At 37.9% G+C, this 26445-nt stretch overlaps 1 protein-coding gene across 8 annotated transcripts in view; it reads right to left on the bottom strand.

The window, feature by feature from the left end:
- Positions 1-26445, bottom strand: part of Marchf1 (membrane associated ring-CH-type finger 1) — an 803111-nt gene that overhangs the window by 142297 nt on the left and 634369 nt on the right. For all 8 annotated transcript variants that reach the window (XM_031339951.1, XM_031339948.1, XM_031339956.1 and 5 more), the window contains one exon: positions 24688-24738. Coding sequence is in view for 5 of the 8 variants with exons in the window: in XM_031339956.1 (XP_031195816.1) it covers positions 24688-24738 (51 nt within the window). In the remaining 3 variants the exon portion in view is untranslated. The remainder of the gene's footprint in view (positions 1-24687; positions 24739-26445) is intronic.

Below are 26445 nucleotides of genomic sequence, written 5' to 3'. Positions count from 1 at the left end.
GACCCTGTACTCAGTTCAATGGATAGCTGTGAGCCTCTACATCTGTATTAGTCAGGTACTGTCAGAGCATCTCAGGACATAACTATATTTAGGTTGGCTTGTCTTTCCTTCAGTCTCTGCTCCATAGTAATCTCTGCCATTCCTTCCATGGGTATTTGGTTCCCCCTTTTAAGAAGGAATGAAATGTCCACCTTTGGTCTTCCTTCTTCTTGAGTTCCTTGTGGTTTGTGGGTTGTTCTTCCTGTATTCCAAACTTCTGGGCTAATAACCACTTATCAGAGAGTGCATACCGTGTTTGTTCTTTTGTGATTGGGTTACCTCACTCAGGATGATATTCTCCAGATCCATCCATTTACCTAAGAATTTCATAAATTTATTGTTTTTAATAGCTGAGTAGTACTCCACTGTGTAGATGTACCACAATTTCTGTATCCACTCCTCTGTTGAGGGACATCTGGGTTTTTTCCAGGTTCTGGCTATTATAAATAAGGCTGCTATGAACATGGTGGAGCATGTGTCCTTCTTACATGTTGTAGTATCTTTTGGGTAAAGCTGTCCATCAAGTAGCAGCCACACCCTTTGGTATAACAAATCAGTGTAGTGTGACGTCTTAATGACAGGTGGACGTTTGGTATACGGAATGAGTGATGTTTTTTTCTACCTTATACAATGTAGGTTTTGGAAGGTTTAAGAATAGTCCGTCTGTGCTATAGGAATATTTAATAAGTCTATCAAGACACTCAGAGTAGAGAGAGAAAATTATTTGGAAAAAGATTTATTTTCACTGATTAGGTAAGAGCATTCATGTTTCTTGCTTAAAATTTAAAAAGGAAAGAAATTGTTTTTTATCTTCATAAGATAAGACAATCTCATTTGACAGGGAAGGAAGGAAGGAGGGATGGGAGGGAGGAAAGAAAGAAGGGAAGAAGAGATTATACACAGAGATCAATCTTAGATATCATTCCTTGTCTTTTGAGGTAGGGTTTCCTGCTTGGTCTAGAACACACCCATTTGACTATGCTGCTAGCCAGTGAGCTCCAGAAATGCACTTGTGTCTTTCTCCAGTGCTGGGATTATAGGTACACATTGCCATGCTCAGCTTTTTACACTGGTGCAGGGGATTAGATCCAAGTCCTCGTGCTTGTGTAGCAAGCATGTTAGCAGCTGAACAATCTCCCAGGCCCTGCACTGCTTTGTTTATGATGGCTGAGGGCCACATGATCTTCAGACGTAGTGGTTTATGATGACATTTATTTTATTCATAAATCTGCAATCTGTACAGAGATTAGCAAGGACAAATCTCCATTCGGTGTAAGCTAAGGAGACTCCAGGGCTGGGGGCAATAACACACCAGATCAGTCAGGTGCTTGCCACTAAGCTGGGAAGACTCAAACTGTGGTGATCAGATCAGCTGAAACTCCTGAAGCAGCTTTCCTCTCCTCTCTGTGAAAACTGTGATAACTCCAGTGAGGTGCTCGAAGGCAGCCAGCATCCCAAAACGCCATGCCAGCCAGGGCTCACAAGGAATATGCCATAGGAGAGATAGAACCAGGCAAAAGATTGTAAAAGATGTGCCTCTTTCTGAGATCCAGACTGAGAAGTTACACAGGATCACTTCTGCTACTTCCAGTTGAACGGGGAAGTTTAGTGGGGGTGTGGAGGAAACAAGGGGTGCCTTTATTGATAGAGGAATGCCAATGTCACATTGTAAGCAAAACACTGGACAAAGAATAATTACTCATGTAAGGAACAGAACATTCCAGAAGGGACTTGACTGTCAGAAAGAATGTTGCTTCTCTCCTGTGCAAAGACTTCAGAACATGAAATAGACAAACCCTATGACAGAAGCTATTCTATTCTATTCTATTCTATTCTATTCTATTCTATTCTATTCTATTCTATTCTATTCTATTCATTTCTACCAAGGAATATGTTTTTCTAATTATATAATCATATACTAAAATATACCTATAAAATAAAACATGAATATATAAGTTAAATATATGTAATGTATATGAAATATACACTAATTTCGTACATACAGGTGTTTCACTAGCACATGGTTTATGCACCACATGTATGCCTGGTACCCATGGAAGCTACAAAAAGGAGTCAGATTCACTGGAACTGTCATTGCAGATGGTTGTGAGCCACCATACGGGTGTTAGGAACTGAGCCCAGGTCCTCTGCCAGAGCAACAAGTGTTCTTACCTAACTAAACCTCTCCAGTTTTTATTTTACCCAAAATTTTATGAAAACTTGTAATACATATTGAAGTTGAAAAAACTGCAATGTTCTGATATGCAAATTTATATTTTTCTTAATTTTACTGTATCATGCCTTTATTGTTTTTATTTATTGGCCTATCCATTTATAAACAATTCTATTTGTGATGCATATAAAATTAAATTGCCTACAAAAGGATAATTTATTCCTAAATAATTCAAAATGGGTGCTATTAATTAGTATTTGGTAGGTATTTATATACAGCAGTATTTAGGCAACACATGCAGTGAAATATACAAATTTGAAAGTTCAATATGACTAGATTAGAATCCTGTTTTTTATTTTTTATTTAAAAATGTGTGTGAGTGTCACAGTGTGAGCATGTGTGTGAGTATGTGTATTTATGAGTCTGAGTGTGTGAGTTTGTGACTGTATGTATGTGTGTGAATGTGTGTGAATGTGTGCGTATGAGTGTGTGTGACTGTGAGCATGTGCATAAATGTGTGTGTGTATATGAGAATGTGAGTGGGTGTGAGTGTTAATGAGTGTGTGAGTATGAATGTGTGCATGAGTGTGAGTGTGTAAGTGTGTGTGTATGTGTGAGAGTGTGAGTGTGTTTGTGTGTGTATGTGTGTGTGTGAATGCAGGGACTAGCAAAGCTGGAGTTAAAATTGGTTGTGAGTCTTGCCATGACTATGGTAACCAAAGTCAGAAATTTGCAAGAGCCATCTCTCAAACCCTTACAGGCATTTTCAAGTTTCATTTTTATTATTCTATCTTCCTTCTCAATAAATTCAAATGACCTTCTATTGTCTACCAAAATAAGCTTTCCAAATAATTTCTTACTACAACCACATTCTTTCTTCAGTCATTTCAAAAGAACCCTCTTTCATGTCATATTTTAAATGACATCATCAAAAATTATATTTAATGGGCATTGTAGTTTTAATTTTTAATTAAAAATTATTTCTAACATGTGAAAATAGTAATTATATATATTTAAGTGAGTGCCAATTGATGTTAGGATGTATGTGAACATTGTAAAATCTTCTAATTATGCTAAATATGTTGATCTCTTTTAAACGTTTCAATTATTTTGTGGTAAAAACAACCAAAACTAGTTTGCTAGCTCTTTACTTAGAGAGTACATTATAATTATTATACATTGTCACCTTACTGTATATGGTATACTTTTTGCCCTAAACCGCATTTCTGTTTCCACTGATCAGGGTCCTTCTTCCACCATCCCCTGTTCTTCCTGTTAATCACCATTTCTCTGGAAAGTTCTACAGGATCAGCATTTTAAGAGTCTACACGTAAGTGGGATCCTGTGGTATTTGCTTTTCTGTGGCTGGCTTATTTCAATTTACATAACGACTTCCATGGTTATTTACCCTTCTGGGCGTCACACTGGAGAAAAGCCCAACAGAGGCCTGTGGGGCAGATTGATATTTTAGGCTGCAGGTAAGTAACTATTGAAGTGCTCACATAGTTAAATAGCCAGGTTTTCTCACTAGTTTGGTTTGGTTTTTGGGGTCAACTACTTAATCACAGTTTTGTTTTCTAATTTCTAAATCATAAGTCTGTCTAAAAAGGTTACTGTCAGGAGCAGAGGAGATGGCTCAGTAGTTAAAAACACTTTCTGTGCAAGCACAGAGTCTGAACTCACATCTCCAGGACCCGGGTAAATGCCAAGGTGATTGTGGCTGCCTGTCTATCTGTAAATCTAGTTTTAAAAGTTAGAGATGAGACTCTTGGAGCAAGTTGGTTAGTATGACTAGTCATGTCGCAAGCCCTGGATTTTATTGAGAGACCCAGACTCAGGAAAAAATGTTAATGCATGATCAAGGAAAGAGTCTCAAAATCAGCCCTTAGCATCTACACATTTTAAAAATATATGATTACTGTCTCACATGGGAATGTGCATATATACATGTATGAAAACCATATCATATCCAAACATATAAAGAGAAAAAGAAATATACCTGTCAGGGCTTGTGATGGCAAATATATAAGACCTACTAGGACTCTTGACATTAAGTATCTTTGTTAATGTGACATTACTGACTTTACAAAACTTTAAAAGTCTAAGGCTGGAGAGATGGTTCTGTGATCAGGAGAACATGCTATATGTAACTATAACCACCTGCAATTCCAGGGATTCATACACCATTTGTCTTCTGAGGCCAACAGACTCATACATAGAACATACAAACTATTGCAGGCACACACAGATATACACACAAGACAAACAAACAAACAAATGTTAAAAATCCATTCCTTAAAGATGCAATAAATAGGTCAATAATATAAGAATGTTTGTATAAAATAATGTTCAAGTATTAAAAATTTAAATGTACTTTTGTATGTTATAACCATCATTTTTTACTTGGGAAAGAGGACTTATCCGAAAACTACATGTTACTGTTTCTTCACTTGGGTTCATTGGAGAATGAATGAATAGAGAAGGCAGAAGCTGGGTGAGAGATAGAAGGGGTTGGAGGGGACAGTTTTTGTTGGTGTTTTTCTTCAAGCATCCTTCAAGTACTGAACACGTAACTCATCACACTCTATCCATGTGCTGGATAGTTATACCAACTTGACAGAAATTATAATGATTTTATAAGAGGGAACCTCAACTGAGTGTTTCCACTAAATTGGCTTGTGGTCAGTCCTGTGGTACATTTCTGGATTGATGATTGATATAGGAAAGCCCAGAACACCATGAGTGGTACAACCCCTGGGATGGAGGTCCTCAGTGCTATAAGAGCAAATCACAAGGAGGCAACTAATAAGCAATGAACCTCCATGGCCTCTACATCCATTCTGCCTCCAAGCTTCCAAGTGAGTTCCTACCCTGACTTCCTTTGATGGTGTACTGTGAGACAGATGTGTAAACAGAGATATAAATCTCACTTGGCTACCTGTTTGAGTCCCTGCTTGAGTTCCTACCCTGACTTCCTTTCATGATGTACTGTGATAAGCAGATGTATAAGCAGAGATGTAAACCTCATGTTGCTTTTTGGTCATGGTGTTTTATCATATCAACAGAAAGAGTAAGACAATCATTACATTTGATTTTATGAATTCCTTTTTCAATACTATGGACAGACTTTTGATATCCTGGGTAAAATGTTAAACTTGGTACTTCACAGACTCAGTCAACAAGCTCTACTATTATTTTTATTGTCTATTTAGAAAAATAGTGAAGAAAAAGACTCAACTCACGTAAGAAAAATGTTCTTACAAAATGTATATGTGATATAGGAATTAAGTATGCTATAGTATCATAATTAACTGTATAAAACATACAAATACAAGAATTGAAAGGTCTATTTGCCATTATTTAAGAATTGCATTTTTAAGAATTGCATATTTAAGAATTGAATTTCTACTTGGTCATCTTGGTCCATGTATTTTCCCATTTAAACCAACTTAGGAAGGCTGGCAATTTTGCTGGGTTGTGAAAGGGACCATTGGCATCATGGGTTTTGGATAGAGGTTACATAGAGTGCCCCAAGTTCATCTTTGTCCTCATATACAGAAAGGATATATTAATAAAAGTTTTCTTCAGTAGAAAGATGAGGAGGGCAACTATGCACCCGTCCATTGAATTTTGTCTTCCACTGGTGTATTTATATGTCAGCATTCATTCATTCAGCTTTGGTGTTAAATTTTAATGAAATGAGAATTGAATGAGGGAATACATAATGTGCCTCTGCAGTAATTAGTGAGCTAGAGATTTGACAATTATCCAGTTAATCTGATCAACAAGGATAGCCAAATTGGGTAGTTTATCTCAAAGTGGATTTATTTGGCCTAATCAATCCAAATCAACTCTACACGATAATAACATTAGCAACACAGCTGCCAACACCCGCTGTAGATCCATGGAAAGGACTCAAAAATAGAGAAGATAAATGATGGAAAAAGAAAATGGCAGATAATAGGAAATTATCAAGTACATGTACCTAAAAGGACTCAAGTTTAACTAACATGAAAAAGAAAAGAAAAAAGAAAGAGAAATAAACCCAGAGAACAAACCTTTAAATACTAAAACTAAACAGATGCTTTATAAGCATCTAAGAAACAAAAGGAAGAGAGAGAGGCACCAGGAAGGGAGGCTGATACCGTATTCAAAGCATGCCAATACATCATCTTTGTCCCTTTTGTTCAGAAAACAAAGGCTTGGGGATGATTAAACTTCAGCTTCTTTGTTTTGCATTGCTTTGTTTTGTTTTTTAAGTCTAATAGTTCTCAGATTTACTTTAAGTATTTGAACATAATTGTCTCATCACTTTCACCACCTCTACAGGTTAGGACACTACATAAAAGTTAGTTATTAGATTTAAATCTTATTTCTTTATATAAAACCCTGGGCACAAAGCATCACGATTCAACCACAAAAGTATCATGTTAGACAACATGAATGTGATAGTCTATTGACTTTGCAGATGTTCAAAATAAAGGAATATCTTCAGATCCACATTTTTAATATTGTGTTTTTAGTTGATGAAATCCAGAGGGAGACAGAGGTACCAAGGGTACCAAGAAACAGCACCCAGTCTTCCTCCTATACATACCTTCTTCATGCACAATCTCTCACAATCACAGAAAGCCATAAATCTCTACATAATTTGACATTGAATATCTTTTTCACACCACCTCAGAAACACATGAATATTTGCCAAAATTAAAAATGAATCCCAGGATATAATCTCACTTAAAATAAATTATTTTTGATGGAAAGGAAAGCAATCCTGAACATTTGCTTATTCATTCTCCTGTACGTAATCTGACAGATGGTCAGTGATTAGAGATTATTTACATCCCTGGCACCAAAACCTTACAAGTTCTTCACTTGCTTTTCAGGGTTACACAGGAAATCAAACTCTAGGCTGCTTTATCTTTGTGATGATGCTTGGAAAACAACTTCCCACATCATAAATGCCATGTCCACTATTGTGTCAGTCAGAGGTTCCCACATCATAAATGCCATGCCTACTACTGTAGCAATCAGAGCTTTCATTAAGACCCTAGGTCTCATCCATAATCAATTAGCTCAGTACAACTGAACTCAGTTTTAAATTTTACATAATTGCAGTTAATTTGAATTTAACTAGCCACCTGAGGCTAATGGACGACACACCAGATAGTGCTGTTCTAGAATCAAAACCAGTAAATTCCTACTGAAAATCAGCTGTACAGAATATTTCCCATCTATTTTCTAAATTGAATCTTTTGTTCCATGATCTAAAAGGGCCCAGACTCTTGGAGAAATATTTTCTGTACAACCTGTAAAATGGTAAGAAGTTCTAGCATCATTAGAAAGGATGGGCAGTTTAAAAGCATAATGTTGGGCTAGGGGTACAGCTCAGTGCTAGAATACTTGCCTAGCATGTTCAAAGCCCTGGATTCTACCTACAGCACAAAAGCAAAAGAAACAAAACTAGTAGTGCCCCTAATTAATATTTAAGTACACCAATGTACACTATGGTGTAAATGAGGAAATGAAGAAAATAGACTGCTGAAGAGTTTAATTTAAGTTGGATTGGTCTATTGTATAATGCCAAGATTGCCATTACTGGTTTGTGTTTCTAATATATTGGTTTTATTTTTGCTTTCCTTATATATTACCAAAGAGTGGTTGGCATGGCCTAGTTTCTGAGTTCCTTGGGGACCTCTGCTTGGCTGGGCATTGCATCAACAGATCTGAGCTTCCTGTACTCCTAATGTTAGGCCAGAGTTCTGCAGCTGAGAAGATTCAAAGCACAAAGACTAAATGCCAATGATAATCCCATGTTCCACTGTGATTGACTCCTAAGCTAACTTGAAATGTCATTTTTATATCTCTGTCCTGCAAGCACAGAGCTTCTTGAAAACAAGCTCTATTCTCTTTTATCACCATCTATCTATCTATCTATCTATCTATCTATCTATCTATCTATCTATCTATCTATCTATCTATCTATCTATTTATCTAATCTATCTAATCTATTTTACATCCTCATTTCTACCTTCTCCTCCTGTTTTCTTTTTTTCCTCACACAGTCCTTTCTCCTCTGAGAGGTTGGAGAGCCCCTTTTCCAACCCTCCACCCTGGCACCTCAAGTCTCTGCAGGGCTAGGAGCATCCCCTTCCACTGAGGCCAGACAAGGCAGCCCAATTAGGGGAATGGAATCTCCATAGAGGCAATAGCTTTAGGGACAGCCCCAGCTCCAGTTGATGGGGAGCACTATTTTCAAGTACCTTTCTTTTGGCCCTCAAGTTCCTTAGGAGTCGTTATCTTCTTAGGGTATATTCAGAGTGGCAACAAGACACAATGGATTATAGTATGAAAGACTACCTATCTATTCTGATGTTCTGGTAGATAAAATGTTATTGATGTTAACTTTTTGTGGACATTCTGTTCAAGTCACAGACATTCTGTGTTTAGTCACAATGGCTAAAGCAGGGGTTGGAAACAGATGTTCAAAAGCATGAGGCACATTTTCTTGCTTTAGAAATAAAGTCTCCCTCTTCACACTAGGAATCCAAAGTCACATAAAATACATTAAAAATTTTCTAAGTCTTGTAGTTATTAGAGATATTGGAAAGTTGAATATGTTTGTAGTGTATAAAAAGGATATCAATTACCAATCTCAAGAAACATGCTACTGAAGGAGAGAATATACATCATACCCTGCAACACCAATCATTTACCAGACTACAGCACAAAGGCCCTGAAATAACTCAGCAAGCTAACACAAGCTAACCTGAATAGTAATAGATACCTTCACTTACAGATGTTCTGTTAAAAAGACCTTGATGTAATCAGATGACAGTTACAGCTTTCAGTACTAGAACTCTTTCCTGTATCTCATGAAGATGAAAATACCTTCTTTGGACCAGAATTTACTAACTTACAGAACCTTAAGTGGTGGCTATGGTAAACACGCATTATTCCAGATCACTGGAAATGATGAGGACTGGGCTAATCCCTATCATTACCCATTAAATTTTAGACACAACTAAAGATGCCTAAGAGTCCAAGCCCTATTTTGTGTGTTGGCAAGATTTAGTCTGCCTCTCCTGGATTATCTTCTAGGCTGCTAACTCTGGTGTTGCACTTTCTAAGGCATTATAATTGCTTTGTCAAGTAGGCAGCACCTGGAAAGTTATGGTAGATAAGTCCCAGACTTGTGCATTACTGTCACAGATTCTGAGTTCCTGAGTGTGAGAATGTTAGGCAAGACCTGTTTGCATTAGTAGATCAGAAGGACATGTGCTGGCTGACAGCATGAGGAAGTTCTATTGTATAACAGCGGCATGGAGAAATATGTTGCTCCCTCCAGGATACACTAGGGACACTTTCCCTTGTACTGTGGGGCCATACATGATCAAATATAGTAATTGTAGCATGCTGAGGGAATGCTAGCCAGATCTCCTGGGAAGCCAACTAGAGCAGTAGATGTCCTAGCAAAAGATAAAAGTATAGGATGTATGCAGGCAATAAGATAGCATCAGTTATAACTTCTGAATTAAAAGCAGCAACCAAGGCTGAATTTCATCAGCGTATCTTCCTTTTGTAGATATAGCTTTATCTATATAGACACAGATACATAGTTTCCTGGAAGGTATAGCCTAACAAAGCTCTGTTGAGGTGATATGACACATAAGTAGATTGTAGTGGTCCAGTGACCTCCCTCCCGAGATTCTTATTAAAAATCAGTGCCTCATCAATCAGGTTCTATGAGGCTGGCTGATGATCTTGACTATTTCCTTTTGCCTTTGTCTAAGTAGCAATGTTCGTAGCCAGGGACCTACATGCCAGCAGGTAAGTATGTGTTTGACAGGGTTTCAGGCACTGCCCTTTCCTCAATGCAATTGACATTTGGTACAGTTCAGATGTTAGCATTTCTGTGGTATATTTGATCATAGTGGCTACGGACAGACATAGACAGTGTACTTTCTCTATAAGCCCATAAATTCCATAATAAGAAATGTGAGTGTTGTAAGTCAACAGTCTCAATATTTTCATTTAACAAATATTTATTGAGTGTGTTATCACAGTTTTTCTACACACTGAAGAAGCAGCAGTGAATGTAGAAAGAAATTATTACCGTAAGGGCCAATAAATTACAATGTTATGGATCATGATAGAATTTTTAAGGAAAAATAGCTATTTGGCTTTGTGGTGCATGCTCATGATGACAGCACTTGGGAGGTAAAAGCAGGGTGGTTATAAGTTTGACAGCCTAGCCTAGGCTATTCCTTCTTAAAAAATAATAATAGAAAATTATTATTAGGGCTGGACCTGATCATGACTTCTTGGTCAGTATAAGGGTCTATCAATCTATCTATCTATCTATCCATCTATCTATCTATCCATCCATCCATCTATCTATCTATTTAAGACAGGGTCTGAGTATGTATCTGGCTCTCCTGGAACAAACTCCACAGACCATGCTGGCCTTGAATCCAGAGATCCACCTACCTTCCAAGTGCTGGGATTAAAGAAGTACAGTACTACACTAAGCTTAAGCTTTATTTTTATTCTGAGAGCTATATAGAATAGTGGTGGTTCTAAACAGTGCCAAGACTCAGCCTAACGTATGTTTGAAAAGGATCATTTTGACTCTATGATAGTCCCAAGCTTAGAGGATGGGCCAGCAGGTAAAGGTGCTTGCTGAGCAAGCCTGATGCCATGGGCTTAATTCATGAAATCAATAGAAAGCTTAAAGTAGAGACATGATCTCACAAAGTTGTCCTTTGGACTTCACTGTAGCAGGAAATAATAAAAACAAACCTGCACATACCACACTTGTGCCTCTGCCCCAGTGGAGGACACTTGTAGCTACATCTTGTCCTCACACTATTCTAGTCCAAAAGGATCTAAATTTCTCCTGCTTCTTCTCTTCTCCCATCCTACCTGGAAGTCCCTCCTACTCAGCCAGTGATTGGCTCTTTTATTCATTAGGGGATTAGTTCACAAGAACAGTACCAGGTCCATCCACAACACTTTACATGTCATTATATATACACATGAACTAAAACAACAATAAGGCTATTAAGTCAATAGTTTTATCCCATTATTTAACCTCTATTATTTAACCTCTTGTGTTTGTTTTCTATAGGATTCTGGTACATCAGATAAATTACATCAGGTCCCAGCAGAGTGCCTTTTTGCATGTCCTAGGTGCTTAGAGTAGATGAACATCTGGTCTGGCCTGTGGCATGAGGTCAGAGATTTGTCATTTGTAATTTGCAATTTTCATCATAAATGAGAATCAGAAACACCTTGAATTCATTTGACATGGGCAGCAATATACATTCATGGCATTGGCTTATGATCATGTCAAAATACAGATTGGAGGTGATCTCAATAGCCTGACAATTATTAAATATAGGAGTCTATTACATTGATACCATCATATTGTGTTACCAGATCTAGTGAGCAGGAGTAGCTAGTACTCTGAATGTCTATTACATATGTGCATTTCATGATGCAAGAAGAAAAAGCCTACAAATGTTCAAGGCAGTCCAAATGCATGTTTTTAGTAACTTTATGTTGTTGTGCATGCTAGAGCATTCTTTCCTAAATGAAGGACAAACTTCATCCTACTGTTAGAAAAGACCCAGGATGCTTGGTGGGAATTTGAATGTTGAAGGCATGATAAGACTAAACAAAATAATTCATAGATTCCTTTATCAGGTGATTCATAAGACTGCTGTTTTTGAGCTTAGATGAGTGTTGCAATCACATTAGGGCAGTGGGAGGCCTGTGATCGGACAATGAAAAGGGAGGAGGAGCTAAAAGTTGCAGGGACAGAGAGTGTCTCAAAATAGGAGGTAAAGGAAGATGGCTGTGGACGTGTGCCCACGTGGCGTTTTCCAGCCACAAGTAGCTATGATTTCACAATGTTAGAAATATTGGGATAAAGCTTTTATCATTATCAACTGACTCTGAAATTATTGTATTGGCATCTTGTAAATTGGGGTATTATTGAAACATAAATCTGATTGGTTAATTAAGCCTTAAGAGTCTTGATTCTACCCGGTTACTGGGTCTTGTGATATGCAACTGAGAGGTTTGTGGTTCCATTTAGTTACTGAAATGGGCATTTGCCAACTATATGGGTTTTTGGCTGAGGAAGAACTAGTGGAGCCAGGGACAAGTGCCTGATTGTGGGAATGTGGACCAGCATGGCTGGAGAGTTGGCAGGCCGGCAGGAGTGCAGGAGGGTAGTCCAGCCCTGTGGAAAGTTGGTAGGTTCATTTTTAATACTTCCTGCAACAGATGAATAAGGCTCTTCAATGCTTTCATCTGTGATACTATCTGCATAGATGTCAGACCAATAGGAAGTGGCAAATTTCATGTTCCCAGAAGTGCTATAATAAATAAAAATGGAACATAGATATGATGCCAACCTTGAAAGAAATGTACAATTTTGTTACTGCTGTTTTATCTTCTACACATACATAATTGAATCTCTGTTATTGGTTATGCCTATCCTATCCAATAAAGTGTTCTACTTAGAAAATGGAAAAGCAAATAAACTCGATATACAAATGGAGAACTGAAGGGAAAAATTTGACATTACTGATAGAGGTCACAGACTACATCTGAATTCTCTTTACCATTTGTAATGTACAGCATACTGGTTAATTGTCATGTACATTTAAACTTACTAAGAAGCTGCCTCTGAAAGCAAGAGAGAGCTTTCTACTTTAGACCTAAGTGCTTTTATCCCAACATGATTTCAAGGCTTCTCATACGGGGAAGGGCTGCCCCCTTGGCTCTGTTTTAAGAGGACAGGAAAAATAGCAAACAACTAACAGTTCTAAACTATTCTGTCTTTGCTCAATAAAAGGATAAACCATTTCCAGCAGAGGCATACAAACACCGGTTGTGGAAATGGAAAGGCAGCTCACCCACAGCAAGGCTTCAAAGGACTCTGCACTGACATCTGCCTGAATCATGAACTGTAACATGAATCTAACTGAATCATGACTGGCCACTTCACAGCCATTTTGGTTGGATGTTCATAAGCCTGATTTAATAATATTAATTCTGTTTGTTCTCTCAATCAGATCACTCTAGTCTGTCAGATGATGTGAGTACCTGAACTGATATTTTTCTGTCTCTCAGCTTCTTCTTGCTAACTGGTACTTGGTATTTACTTCTTTAACTTTTTCTTCCTATACATATAATAAACCTACTCATTCAAAATTGCAAGTAAGGGTATTATAGGTCAATAACTCTTTAGTCTGTAGAGGACATTACTCATGAAGAAGCCTTGATGTGCTCCTGGACTCTAGGAAGAATGAAGAACTTATTGAGGACACCAGGGGACCACATGACTGGATCTTTTTCCCCAAACCATATTACACTGTCTGGTATGAAGTACAGTGCTTCACTGAAGAATGGATCTTGCCCATGATGAGAAGGAGTGATGGCTGCAGACAAATATTTTCTGAAACCAAATTCAACATCTACCAAGTGATTTTAGTCACTGTCATCATCAGACTCACATAGGAAGAAAGAAACACTTCACCAAGAAAGAAACTTTGGAAGGAGTATTCCAAGATGAATTGATCTTGTTGTGACATTTACAATAGCAAAAAATCACTTTACTGTGTGGTCTTTTTAGGTTTTTCTCTAGAAATTGTAACAAGTCAACAGAAGATGGACCACCATGCCAGCACTGTGGTGAGCTCCTTTAGCATCCATTTAAATGTGTGTCAGTATGTATTTCTCCCAGTTTTCTGGGTACTTCTTCTAGTAAAGTTTTACAACTGTGGTTTTCTTTGGGAACCTGCTGCTGTGACTTTTTAGATGGCTTAGTTGCTTATGCAAGTAAATTCTTATGAGCATTGTCAGCACACATAGAAATATTTCTGTCTCTGAAAGACTGAGTCAATAAGAGGCCAGTAAAACAGAAAAGCCTTGATCTCTGGCCTCCAAAAATGACAAAACTACATCTGTTTTTGTATTAGAGGCCCCACACAGGAGCAAGGGACCATCTCTTGATTTCTCATTTCCCTGTATTTCTGTTGTAATTTCAGCAATGGTTTCTCCCACTACCGCTTACCTAGAAAGTCACTGCAAAAACTCATTATCTCCAAATCTTATAATAGGAAATGGACTGAAGATGTCTTCCTATTATACATCATGTGACTTTTTCCAGTAGGATATTTGAATCCAAATTTTATGGATGATATTTTGGCTTAGCTGGCTTGAAAATTATTGACCTATAAAGTCATAAGATTATACCAGAACTCCCAAGGAGTGGACCTACATAAAGAAAAAGTGTCAGGACATAGCTTCAGGTTTTCTTAATAGTCCTTATCACCTTTACTGATCCAACTGAATTTATATCCATTCTCCCAGCTTTGGTCTCAAGAGGAACCTAGACAGAGGATCTGTGAGAATCTTCCAGTTAGTTCAAGTTATTCCTCTATATTATGTCCTCCTTTACTTCATCAGCACATCCTAGTTATCCTCTAAAGGTATGCTGTCTTATGATATTGCTGATTTGTAGGTCCCTTGTATCAGCAAACCAAGATAGATCTCTTAGTAAATCAGAACATTAAACACCTGCTCATGAACGCAAATGCTTGGCTTGGATTCAGCAAAAGGCAATCCTAGTACATTTTACACATGGGGAACATGTTCAGCTTGACCTTGCTAGGAAATATTTTGAAATCTTAAAGGCAAATCTGGCAAAATATGAAGTGATACAGGTTTCCAAAAGACAAATGAAGCAGGAATTTGATCAAAAGATAACACCCACTTAAAATGCTGTGATCCACACAAACACGCTGTGTACAGTATATCCTCAATGGTATTCACTGAAGAAATTGTTTTGACTAAATTATTCATCTTCCTTTATTGTGAAATGAGCTGGGGTATTCATACAAGAGAAATATTATAAAAAATCCACTATTTTATAGTTATATAACATCTTCATACTAACCTTATAGGAGATATTTCCAGGTAGAAACCAATTGAAAATTTTAGATGAAATCTGTCAAGTCAATACTGTCTGGGGAATATACTAAGAAATTACAAAAACTCAGTGAAGTATCATTTTGTTAAGGTAGTCACTTTTGAATTCTTTTCATAAATGAATTCAATTTTATGAGCTGCTTTCTGCACAAACCAGAACCCAAAGACTTTATTCCAAAGAACAATTTCATGAACTTGAATTGAAAGTAGGGCTTTCTTTCTCTGTGACAGTTGCTTTGGTAGTTGAATATAATGATCCCCTATCATCAAAAAAGTGAAAGAAACATGAGATTTGGCTGAGTTTCCATCTTTAGGAACTTGTGTATTAAAAGTCACATGTGTATTAAAAGCAGCAAGGAGAACTGGTAATGTCTTAAAAGCTTCAAAATAAGTGTGTGGTATAAAAGAGAAGGTTGTCTCCTTCATACCTGAGATTTTCTAAGCATCTTCTACATTATTTTGAACCTATGTAGATTTGTTACAGGTCTTGGATCAACTTCTATATATATACAAAGCCCACTGCCCTTACTAAAATCAGAAATATTAAGAAAAAACCCACAAAACTGTGGTGGTGGCATATGTCTATGATCCTAGCATTTACAAGGGTAAATGAAGACATACAGAGGTCAAGGGCAGCTTGGAATACACAATGAGACCAAATAAAAATAAATAATATAAAAATTAGAAAAATGTTATAGCCTAACTCAAATATTGTTAAGACAAACAAAAACATAAACTAATAAAAATTATTGGGTTGCCTAGAAATCTCAAAATTCAGAGGTTAAAACTAAAAACATGATTTTTATCTTCACTAGCCACTTAGCGTTTATCATGTACCATACTTAGAATTTTTATGTTCACATCAGGAATATCATGCTTCTAATGTACAATCCTAAACTGGCAAATATAACGTTCACATTCATCCATATTAAGTGAGACAGAATAAAGGCTTGAGCACCTTGATGGACTCTGATTGCATTTCCTATTTTCCAATGCAAGTGGCACCTGTATAACCAGACTAAAGAGAAACTATCCATTAATTAAAGTGTTTTCTTAACAGCTCCTTGGGTATTTCATTTCCCTTTCTTTATAATTTGCTTCCTCCCTTCCAATGTTTTGTATGTATATTCCTTAAACATGTTTTCTAACAGTTGATCACATCACACATGGATGACCTTGTTTATGTACCATCCTTCTAAGAAGCTCCATCTGAGCTTTTCTACTGCAATTAAACAGAGATGAACTTTATGACTTTTATAGCCTCTGTAATTCTTTTCATGACAATGTGTTGGGGACAATGTTCACTGTTTGAGTTATAAGGGTCCTCTGAGTTGAGAATGTAATCGTATTTCAAATCTGATTTATTACAGTGAAATATACAAAGGAAAATAAGCAAAAAGAAAGTTTACATGGACTCCCATTGATAGGAACCAGTAGCTTCTAACAAAAGCAGAACACAGTTTTTTAGGAAACAGTTTCTCCCTAAGGGAACCTGTGTAGCTTTATCTAATCAGGAAAACCTATTCTAGACTCATGGTCTACAGTTTTACTGGTTCTGGTCCTTTGGTTATTCATTTGTCTCACTCATGCAGATAGCTCAGACTCCTGGAAAGAAAAGCCTGTGCTTTGTACCACATGGTTTGCAGTTCCAACCCAAGGAACTGGTGAAATCCATGGGTAGGACTATACTCACATTCTGCCTCTGATGTCCAAGTTGTCAGATGACAACTGTTAGCATTATTCCTAGGCTTTGCTCTACAGTTACCTGGCAACAGCAAGGTATGCCTGGCTTACAATAAAAGGGGTTCTTCACTCTCTTATCTTCTTAATCTCTGTCCCTTCTCTTCATGACCCTTTTCTCCCCTTCCCCCTTTCTCCACCTGTTCCTGGAAGCCGCTCCTCTCTCCTCCTGCCCCCTCCCCTTCCTTTTTCCCTTCATTCCTTTCTCTTTCTCTCTCTGCCTCCTTCTCCTTTTCCTCTCCCTCTCCCCCTCTCCCTCCTTCCCTCCCCTCTCTTTCTCTCTTTGTCTCTGTCTCTGCCTCTCTCTCTCTCTCTCTCTCTCTCTCTCTCTCTCTCACATAAAACATAACATTGTTGCCAAGACTTGAATTTGCAGCCTCATAGGTTGCATGAGTTCATATTTCCCCCACTGTCACATGGACTCTCCAGCCACTGGATTGCTGAAATGCTCTATCCAAACACTAGAGAATTGGTAAGCTTCCTGTATTCACAGTCTTGTTTAGGACCCCTATCCTTGGTTGAACTCTCTCTCACCTCAAGCTCTCTCTCAGACTTTTTTCTCTCACACTGCTGATTGGGCCAGGCTTAAGCAAACCATTCTACCTCGGACTCTGAGCCCCACAGCTCGGATGCTGGTCCTGTAGCTCAGCATCTAGGTTATTGTGTGAAGACCTAGTAAATCTAGCCTGGCTGGTTGTTTTATTGTAGTTTTTAATTTACCCCTAGGACACCATGGCACAATTAACTCCTTCATTCTAGTTATTACTTTATCCTCAGGATGCTGCAAGTGATAAGAGTAATAACTCCTATCCTTACCCAGAAAGGGTATGTCTTCACCCCTCCACTTTCTGCCCCTCTCCCAGCCTGCTATCCAATCTACTCCATGGAGCAGGTATACACTCAGCCCTGCCCCTTTCTCTTACTCCTCTGCTCCCTTGATGGCCAGCCTCCACTTTCTATGAAATTGCTGGCAGACAGAACACAGCTGCAGGCACTCTTATGCCACATCACCTCAGGTTCCTTCAGCCTCTGCCCAACCTTCACACTGCACCACTTAGATTCATCTATATGTTTGTGTCTGCCATGTTTCTGCCATTCCATTCTAAGATACTTAGCCACTTCTGCTATTCCATTCTAAGAAATAACAAAACATGACTTTCCTACGGGCAGAGCTGTAGCTTCAGCACCATCTTTGTTGTGGGCAGATAAAGTTTTCTTATACTATTGCTTCAGTGTCATCTTAGCTAAGGGCAGGCCTAGGATCATCCACCATCTTTGTTATGGGTAGTTCCCCACTTCTTGGCCTTTAGGAGTACAGCCTGACTTAAGGCTCCAAAGACACTTACCAATTAGGATAAGGTTTTCCTTCTATTCTGCCTGGTAAATAATGATTTTTAATGTTAAAGATTTTTAAACAGTAAAAAAGTTAAAAAAATTACTGCCTCAAATATATGTTTAACCTTGTTTTTGCTACTGTCACTAAGTCACAGTGTGCTCTCTTTATTTGCTAGATGCATCCTAGAACAAACAATTAAACAAACAGATTGTCTAACTCAGATATACATAATAGATACTGGGTCTCAATCTTGTCAGAAATCTATTAAATGTAAAGTTAAATGTTTAATCTTGTTGTATTAGACAGAGACTCACAAATTCCAACAGTTTACCCTTGCAAGGTCTCCGTGCAAGATATGGGTACAGCAACAAGATTCTGCCTGGACTGAGGTGTCAGAACGACTGAGAAACACTGCTCCATTGCCTTGCCAACTGCCTGGACTGGCCTACACTGTTTAAAAACAGAGGACACTGAGAGAATTAAATTTCTCATATTGCCTAAGTCACAGTGGGTCATTTCCCCCACATTCCTACTCCACAGGAAAAAGCTGCTGAGCTTGAGGTCCAGAACTGACTCTGCCCAAGTTGCAATGGAGACTACAGGGACCTGGGAAATGCTTAGGTAGTGGACTTTATAGACCAACCTCTCTCACTTTAATTTAACATCTAGAATATAATTTATTCCTTCCAGGTTTCTGACTACATTGACAGCTAAGCTAACTGTAACTTGACAGCTAGAAAACAGACAGCTAGTTCCTTACTCCAAGGTAATCCACCACCATATTAGCTCATTAGTCAATTAAGACTATCAGATCTTTTATCAAGAAGACAGACAGGTTTGTCTTGCTCAGTGATTTCAAGATAAAGTTTTCACAAGTTCGAAGTTTAAGTTTGATTTGATTGTCTTTTAACTATAAACATAAGGAGTTTCTTATGTTAAATCTATATGATTAGTATCATATTCAAAAGGTCAAGGTTTTGAGTTTCCTTTAATTGTCTTTTATATGTAAACTTATATTTGTTTCTCATTATGACAGAAGGAAAAAGCCCTTCTTGCTACTTCTGCTCCAGGAAAAGGTTTTATTTTCCTTAAGCTCACCTTAAAGAATGTTCGTGCTGCTAACCAACTTATCTCCTTTATAAACTTATAAGATCCAGGAAATTCTCTCAGATCTACCTCTCATAGACCAAACTGACTCCATTTAGATAAGTACACCTGCTAATCGATAGCCTAAGTTCCCACTTGCTTCCGGTTCTATGGGATGGAATCCCTCTCCCATTCCCTAGGACTAGGACTTCCTTCACTCCAACAACCAAGATTTAAGAGCTTCAAATGTACACCTAAGAGAAATTTTTTCTCTCAAATGTACTTAACCTTATTCTTTATTCTCTACCTCTAACACACACACACACACACACACACACACACACACACACACACACACACACACATGCATATGTGTTTCAACAGTTTGTTAAGTCCAGGACTTTACTCAAAATCTACATCCAGGAAAGCTCCAGAGAAGCAACCCACAGATGTTCCAATCTACTCTCACAGACACAGACACTTCTACTGGACCTGTTCCTTCCTACTCACAGATGGTTCCACAAACCCTGGACAGACAGAAACAGCCAATTCTCCTAAGATGGACCAAAATCCTCATCCCAATTTTCTTAGGTTTCCCAGAGACACACTGCCCCAAAGTCAGCAGGAAGTAGCTAAAGATCATGATGATCCTATTTCTGATTCACCATCATCTTTCTAGTTTTTCCTTTTTAAAATTAAACCAAAATGGAGAAATGTTAGCATTCCTTCTAGACTCCACCCCACAGTTACCTGACAATAGCCAGGTATGCCTGGGTTACTATAAAAGGGGCTTCTCAACTCTTTTACTCTCAGCCCTTTCTCTCTATGACCCCTTTCTCCCCTTCTCCTCCCCATCTCTCCACATGTTCCTGACCCTCTCTCTCTCTCTCTCTCTCTCTCTCTCTCTCTCTCTCTCTCCCCCCTCTCTCTCCTTCTCCTCCCTTACCAAGCCCACTCCCCATGCCCTAAATAAACCCTATTCCATTCTATATCTGTCATATGGCTGGTACCTCAGGGGAAAAGGATGCCTCAGCATGAGCCTTCTGAAGCACCCCTCCAACCTCACCATACTGTGCATCTACAAAGCATACCCTAACGCTCTCTTACTTTTTTTTTTTTTTTATAAAACACAACACCAACAGCAAACACAAGCCTTTTGGACCCCCAGATCTGTTATGTCATGTGGGCACATTTTGTTGTAAAGTATATATCTTATGTATATATAGTGCATATATACACATCTGTATGAAACATTCACATTCTATATGTTCTCTCTGTGTGTACATATATTTTACATTTATTTTATGCTTAAATGAACAGTAATATCATATATTTTCTCTCAATTCTGTCAATTTAGATCACTGAAGATAGGGCATACATTTTTATTGCTTCATTTCAGCATAGAAAAAAAAAGAGAAACACTAAGAACCGGCAATTCAAGGTCTGTTCATTCAGTAAGGAATGAGGAGATACAGGTAAAAGAGGAGACCTAAGGACATGGGAAGTTTTGGATCCTATCCTGGAAGGTGTTCTCCTTCCCATATCAATGGATGAAGTCTAGCACAAATTAAAGAAAGAAAAAGGAAATAATACAGACAGTATGAGTTATACTAATGATGGACTTAAAGCATTTATTATCATTGAATATAAAACATTTAACCTGTCAGAAATATATGGTATTCTTTAACTGTTGATTGATGCTTTGTGAATTTCATATCATGCACCCCAATCCCACTCATCTCTGTCCCTTCACATCTGTCCCTCTGTTTTTGCAACATCCCCTCATAGGAAACAAAACCAAAACATACAAATAAGAAAATCCATCTCATCATGGGAGCTTTTGTCCACACTTCTTTACTTCATTGCAACAAGTCATTGGTCTGGTGCAAATCCTCTGGCTTCTGCTATGCTGCTGATTCTCACTGGGGCTCCTCTTGAAGATCCTCTTGTTGCCCCATGTCACAGATCCTGCAGCTTTAAATCTGTAGGACCAATCCCCTTCTCTGCTCTAGCAGTTCATACAATGGGATAGATGTTGGAATGGGCCAACTCATTGGATCTGGGCCTGGGTGGCCATTGAGTTGGTCAGCCACCTAACTTTCCTGTATTTACACACAACCAGGGAAAACTCTACAGCACTACCCTGGCTAACTCATCTAATGTTACAGCCCGTAAGGGACAGGACTAACTCTTCTGCTCTCCCAAACTTTGGGCTGGCTCACCTGTACCCTCATCATCATGATAAGCTCTACTGTGCTGCCCAGGTGAGGTGCAGGTTTCTCTCTTCTGTTCTCATGGCCCCGGGGGCCATGTTCTGTCCTGTGCACAGCATTTAAATGTCTTCATTAATTTTAATTTTATCACAGTCTAATTTAATCTTGTTCACAAAAAGTACATACAGTACAGTCTCAAATTCATTGGCTTAAAGAGATTTCCTAGATGCATTGTTAATGCTCTCCTTCACTGAGGTACAAGTATTTGGAGCTCTACCATTAGAGCAACTGATATTTAAACACTGATTAACCATTTTCCAAGAAGCCCACCAAGATATCTATATTTCTGTTCCTTCTCCTTTTTTAGCTAAGGTTGTAGGGAAAATGTAATAATCCCTCTAAGCAGGTGCTTTGCTACCCATATACTTTGTGGCTCTATTACACTGATTCTCATACACTTGAAAATTTCAACATTTTTACATAAAGTTGTTTTTGGCAATCTTTTTTTTTTTTTTTTTTTTTTTTTTTTTTGAGACAGGGTTTCTCTGAGTAGCTCTGGCTGTCCTGGAACTCAGTCTGTAGACCAGGCTGGCCTCGAACTCAGAAATCCGCCTGCCTCTGCCTCCCAAGTGCTGGGATTAAAGGCATGCGCCACCACGGCCCGGCTGTTTTTGGCAATCTTAAAGAACACCTTTGTTCTAGTTTTAATATTTTCTTCTATAACATTTTAAAATGAAAGAATTCAAATATTTGTAGGTTTTGTCATTTCATACTCTGTAGCCCACAGGATTATTGAAAAGCTTATCATTTAGTTATTCATAAAAGTAGTGAGGAACCAGCAGTGCATTTATCATTTCTGACTATCATTCTGACACAAATACAAGGAGAGTTATATTGAGTTAAGAGATTTAGATTCACAGAAATCACCAGGGGTTGGTGGTTGAGACTTTTCTATAATACAATAAAGGAAAGAGAGAAAAGGTATTCATTTATCTGCAGCAGAATGTCAGAGAGGCTTCAAGAAGCCAGAGATCAGAAATAACACTTTTGATTTTATGTACTTTCTAAAGGAATAATCTAAAAGGATGAATGTTGTAAACATTGCATTTTTCATAATAGTAGTTTGAGAAGAAGACACACATTTGCTCCTAGATCATGAATGTTTGGAGTGATAACAGAGCTGTCAGTCCTTTGACAAATTTTTAAGTTGCTACTTATTCAACATCATTCTTTTGAGAATGATGACACTGTCCTGCAGCTCTGGGTGGGCTCCTTCTTATGAGACTTTGATGACAGGCATTTAGAAGATGATTTGCTAATATAAACTAAATCAAGAAATCCTTCAGGGTACTAGTTTTATTGTAGGGGGAGTAAATCTGTCTTAGGGAGTTTAGTTGATTTTGCCAAGATCATATGAATAGGGAACAACAGAGCAGCGAGCTGGATTTAAAATCTTACCCTCTGAAGTGGTCTCAACCTGAAGTGGACATTCCCTCTCAAATATCTTTGGAGGGACTCTGATATGAATATAATTCACTAATGCAATTCAGTAATGTACTGTCGTATTTTCATTACTATAATAGATACCAGATACAATACTATTATCAAGAAAAGATTATTCTGAACTATAATTTTGGAGTGTGAAGTCTAGGAACTTCTATTGCTTTTAGACTTCTCATGGGGCAGGAAGAAGGAAAACACTGTAGTGAGAAATGGTGGTGTAGCAAAAGATGGCAAGGGGATCCTGCTCCAACAATACCCTTCAAGGGCTTTCCTCCACTAGTCCACCAACCTACCACTCACTTGCATCATTTAAAGATGCTACTACTTCTCAAAGTATCAAACCAACAACACACAGGCATTTGGGTAGTACTCTCAACTATACAGTTTTGAGTCCTGCATGACCTGCAAGCAAGCATATAAATGCTTGTGTTCTGGATCATCTTTCAAAGGATGCTACTGAGGCAAACTGGATAGTTTGAGGCATTGCAATAGTGTGGTCTTCCATACAGAAGGAACAGCACAAGTGCCTATATGCAAGGTCAGGGATACAGTCCTGGAAGCATGTAGTATGTGTGCACATGTCATCTCCCTATAAGATTTGTGCTCAGGGATCCAACTGAAGAGAATGATTACACTCCGGAGCTCTCACTTCTCAGAGAGTCACAAAGTCGTTTGCTTCTGGGAACTAAGCAGAAAGTAGAGCTTCTCTAGGTGGGAAGCTGTAGCAGGCATGAAGCCCAATGTTTGTTACTAATTTCCACATCCACCATAAAAACTAATGTAAAATCGCTAATACAAAATTTAGGCTAGCAATGTAGAAGACCCTGAGATAGAATATGCTCTATGATAAACCTGTCCTGATCCTGCCAATGTATTCAAAAACCAGAGTGACTATTTTGAAAAATGTCTGTACATTATATTTTACTTTCCCAGCACCATATTTGCCTATCACAATGGTACCCCATATCTGCCCATCACATGGTACCCCATTTTAAAGAATGGTCCATGTAGTTTGCTTTTTAATACTAGTATAAAGACTAGAATACTTGTCTAGATTCACAATAATTTAATGCCTCTGCTTCCAGGCTTAGATATAAACTAAGTCTAGGGAGAATTTTTATTTTTAGCCATTGATTCTGTAATCTAAATATAGACAAACTAAAGTTTTTACGAAATTGATTTCTAAAAATTATCCCAATAAAAGTGTCCATTTAGGTGAGGCTAAAACCAAATCCTGACTTTTTAAATCAGTGGGAACTGCCATGATTGCTGATAATTTTGATTTGAGTATGTGTTGTCCCTATGGTATTGGAAGTGGAGGAAAAAAGATCTATAGTTCTCAGTACATAGTTTTCAGTACTCTGAAAGGAGCAAATTACCTTCTCTATTGAGAACAAAGTGAAAAGACAACATATTTGATTGTGTGAAAGCATAATGTATCCTACATTAAAAGTTTGAAGCAGTTCAAACCATTAACCAATCATATTTGATTATCATCATACATAACGATTATATGTTAAACATTATCAATATTCATTGAACTTGTGAAATGTAGAAATCAATAAACAAGAACATGGAGAGAGGTCACCTACTTTTGATATGTTACTTGATCGACTTGCAGATCGCCCTGGGGACTTTTCATTCTGAAAAATAAAATTGGAAACACTGATTAAAGGAAAGGGTGGTCCTGCTTTTCACCACCAAGAACAGACAGTGCAGTATACATAGGTTTATGAATATTTTCAATATTGTTCTGATAGGTACACAAAGAGCTTATGCAAATGGTTTTTCATCAGACTACATTTCTCTAATACATAGCAGTATATTGTTAATATATTCCAATTAACTTCAATGTAGCAACTAAGCTAGCAATATTTATTTACATGAAATTATTCTTTCTACAAACAAACAAATCTGAAACTATGCAATCTCTTTGCAAATTGGAGAACTGTAGTATAGCCCATTTATTTTCCTTTTGTATTTGCACCCAGAAAATTCTAAATAAATTCAGGTTTTCCATGCAAGTAACTACTCTGTGCTAGATATGCAATAGATACCTTCAACTCGTGTTCTGGAGAAACATACTTTATTGGTCTTTTCTGTCATTTCACATGCTTGTAAGCACCCAATCTTTAAAATTTAAAATGCTCTCTAAGTTATGTCTTAAGATTTAAAACTTGAAAATATTTTTAAAATGTATATCCTACTCTTATCTCCTTAGCACTTTGTAGTTTAGAAGAAAAAGTGCACTAAAAGTGCTTTTGAAAGGCATTTTTTATGCCATGAAATTTTAATGTAAAAAGCGACCTTAAGGAGTTAGGCCTCCTAGTTTGAAGGCAGTAGATTCCAGGAAACTACAAGCTTAAGATCTAAGTCAGATCTGGCCTGGAACTTCTGACTGCTGCTGTCTGTTTGCTATTTCTATTCTGTTAATTTTCTGTTGGAGGATAAATGAGTGGAAAATTAGAGTTTGTGGATGCACACACAGGGTGCAGAAAGTGTTCAACCTAACGCCATCTTCCAGACAGGAACTGAGCAGTTATGGTACCCATATAAGAAAATACCATCTAAAACTCCTGCATAGACACAAGAAGTGCTCTCCACCCCACAGCACTACTAAGTTGACAGTTTACAGCTGCTGGGAGAGGGAAAAATCATTCTCATTAGAGGATATGGCCACTGGTAGGCTTTTCATGTTCCAGTGGATGGTCCCAGACCTATGCATTCTGTCTGAAATTTCCTATGATGTGGACATTTGGTGACAGGAGTGCTTTTGTGGAGAAACAAGCTACAGTCATTGTAAACTGTTGCTGTGTTATACACAGATATTCCAACTGAACATGCAACATCCATCTCCTGTAACCACTGATGTCACCGAGGAACATGTTATTACAGACTGAGATGAGTCACAAAGACGTGATTAGTCACACCTCATAACAGCCTGAGGTGCATGCAGCCTGGGATGAATGTGCATGCTGCCACAGTTGTGTTGCCCTGATTAGGTTCTCCTAGTGATGGAGAGAGGCACTTTGCTCCTGACAGCTCAACTCTTCTTCCAGACCCTAGTTAGCACAATCAATATGTCTTCTTCTCTCAATGAAATTCAGAATTTTGACACATTATCATGTGAAACAGAGGCAAATAAACCACACAAAATAATACATTTGGGGGATGGGAATGCTTGTAGTAGTGATAGGGGTTATTTTGTTTGCAAACTTTTCATTTAAGTGTCATTTGAGAATGTGTTTGAGGAGTGGTAAGTGTATCTGCTACACCAAGAGCAAAGAAGAAAATGAAGACAAAGAAGAAGAGGAAGAAAAGAAGAAGAAGAAGAAGAAGAAGAAGAAGAA

Source organism: Mastomys coucha, unplaced genomic scaffold (assembly GCF_008632895.1).
Source record: "Mastomys coucha isolate ucsf_1 unplaced genomic scaffold, UCSF_Mcou_1 pScaffold22, whole genome shotgun sequence".
In the NCBI taxonomy this organism is placed as follows: Eukaryota; Metazoa; Chordata; class Mammalia; order Rodentia; family Muridae; genus Mastomys; species Mastomys coucha.
This window is presented reverse-complemented; position numbering and strand designations above follow the sequence as displayed.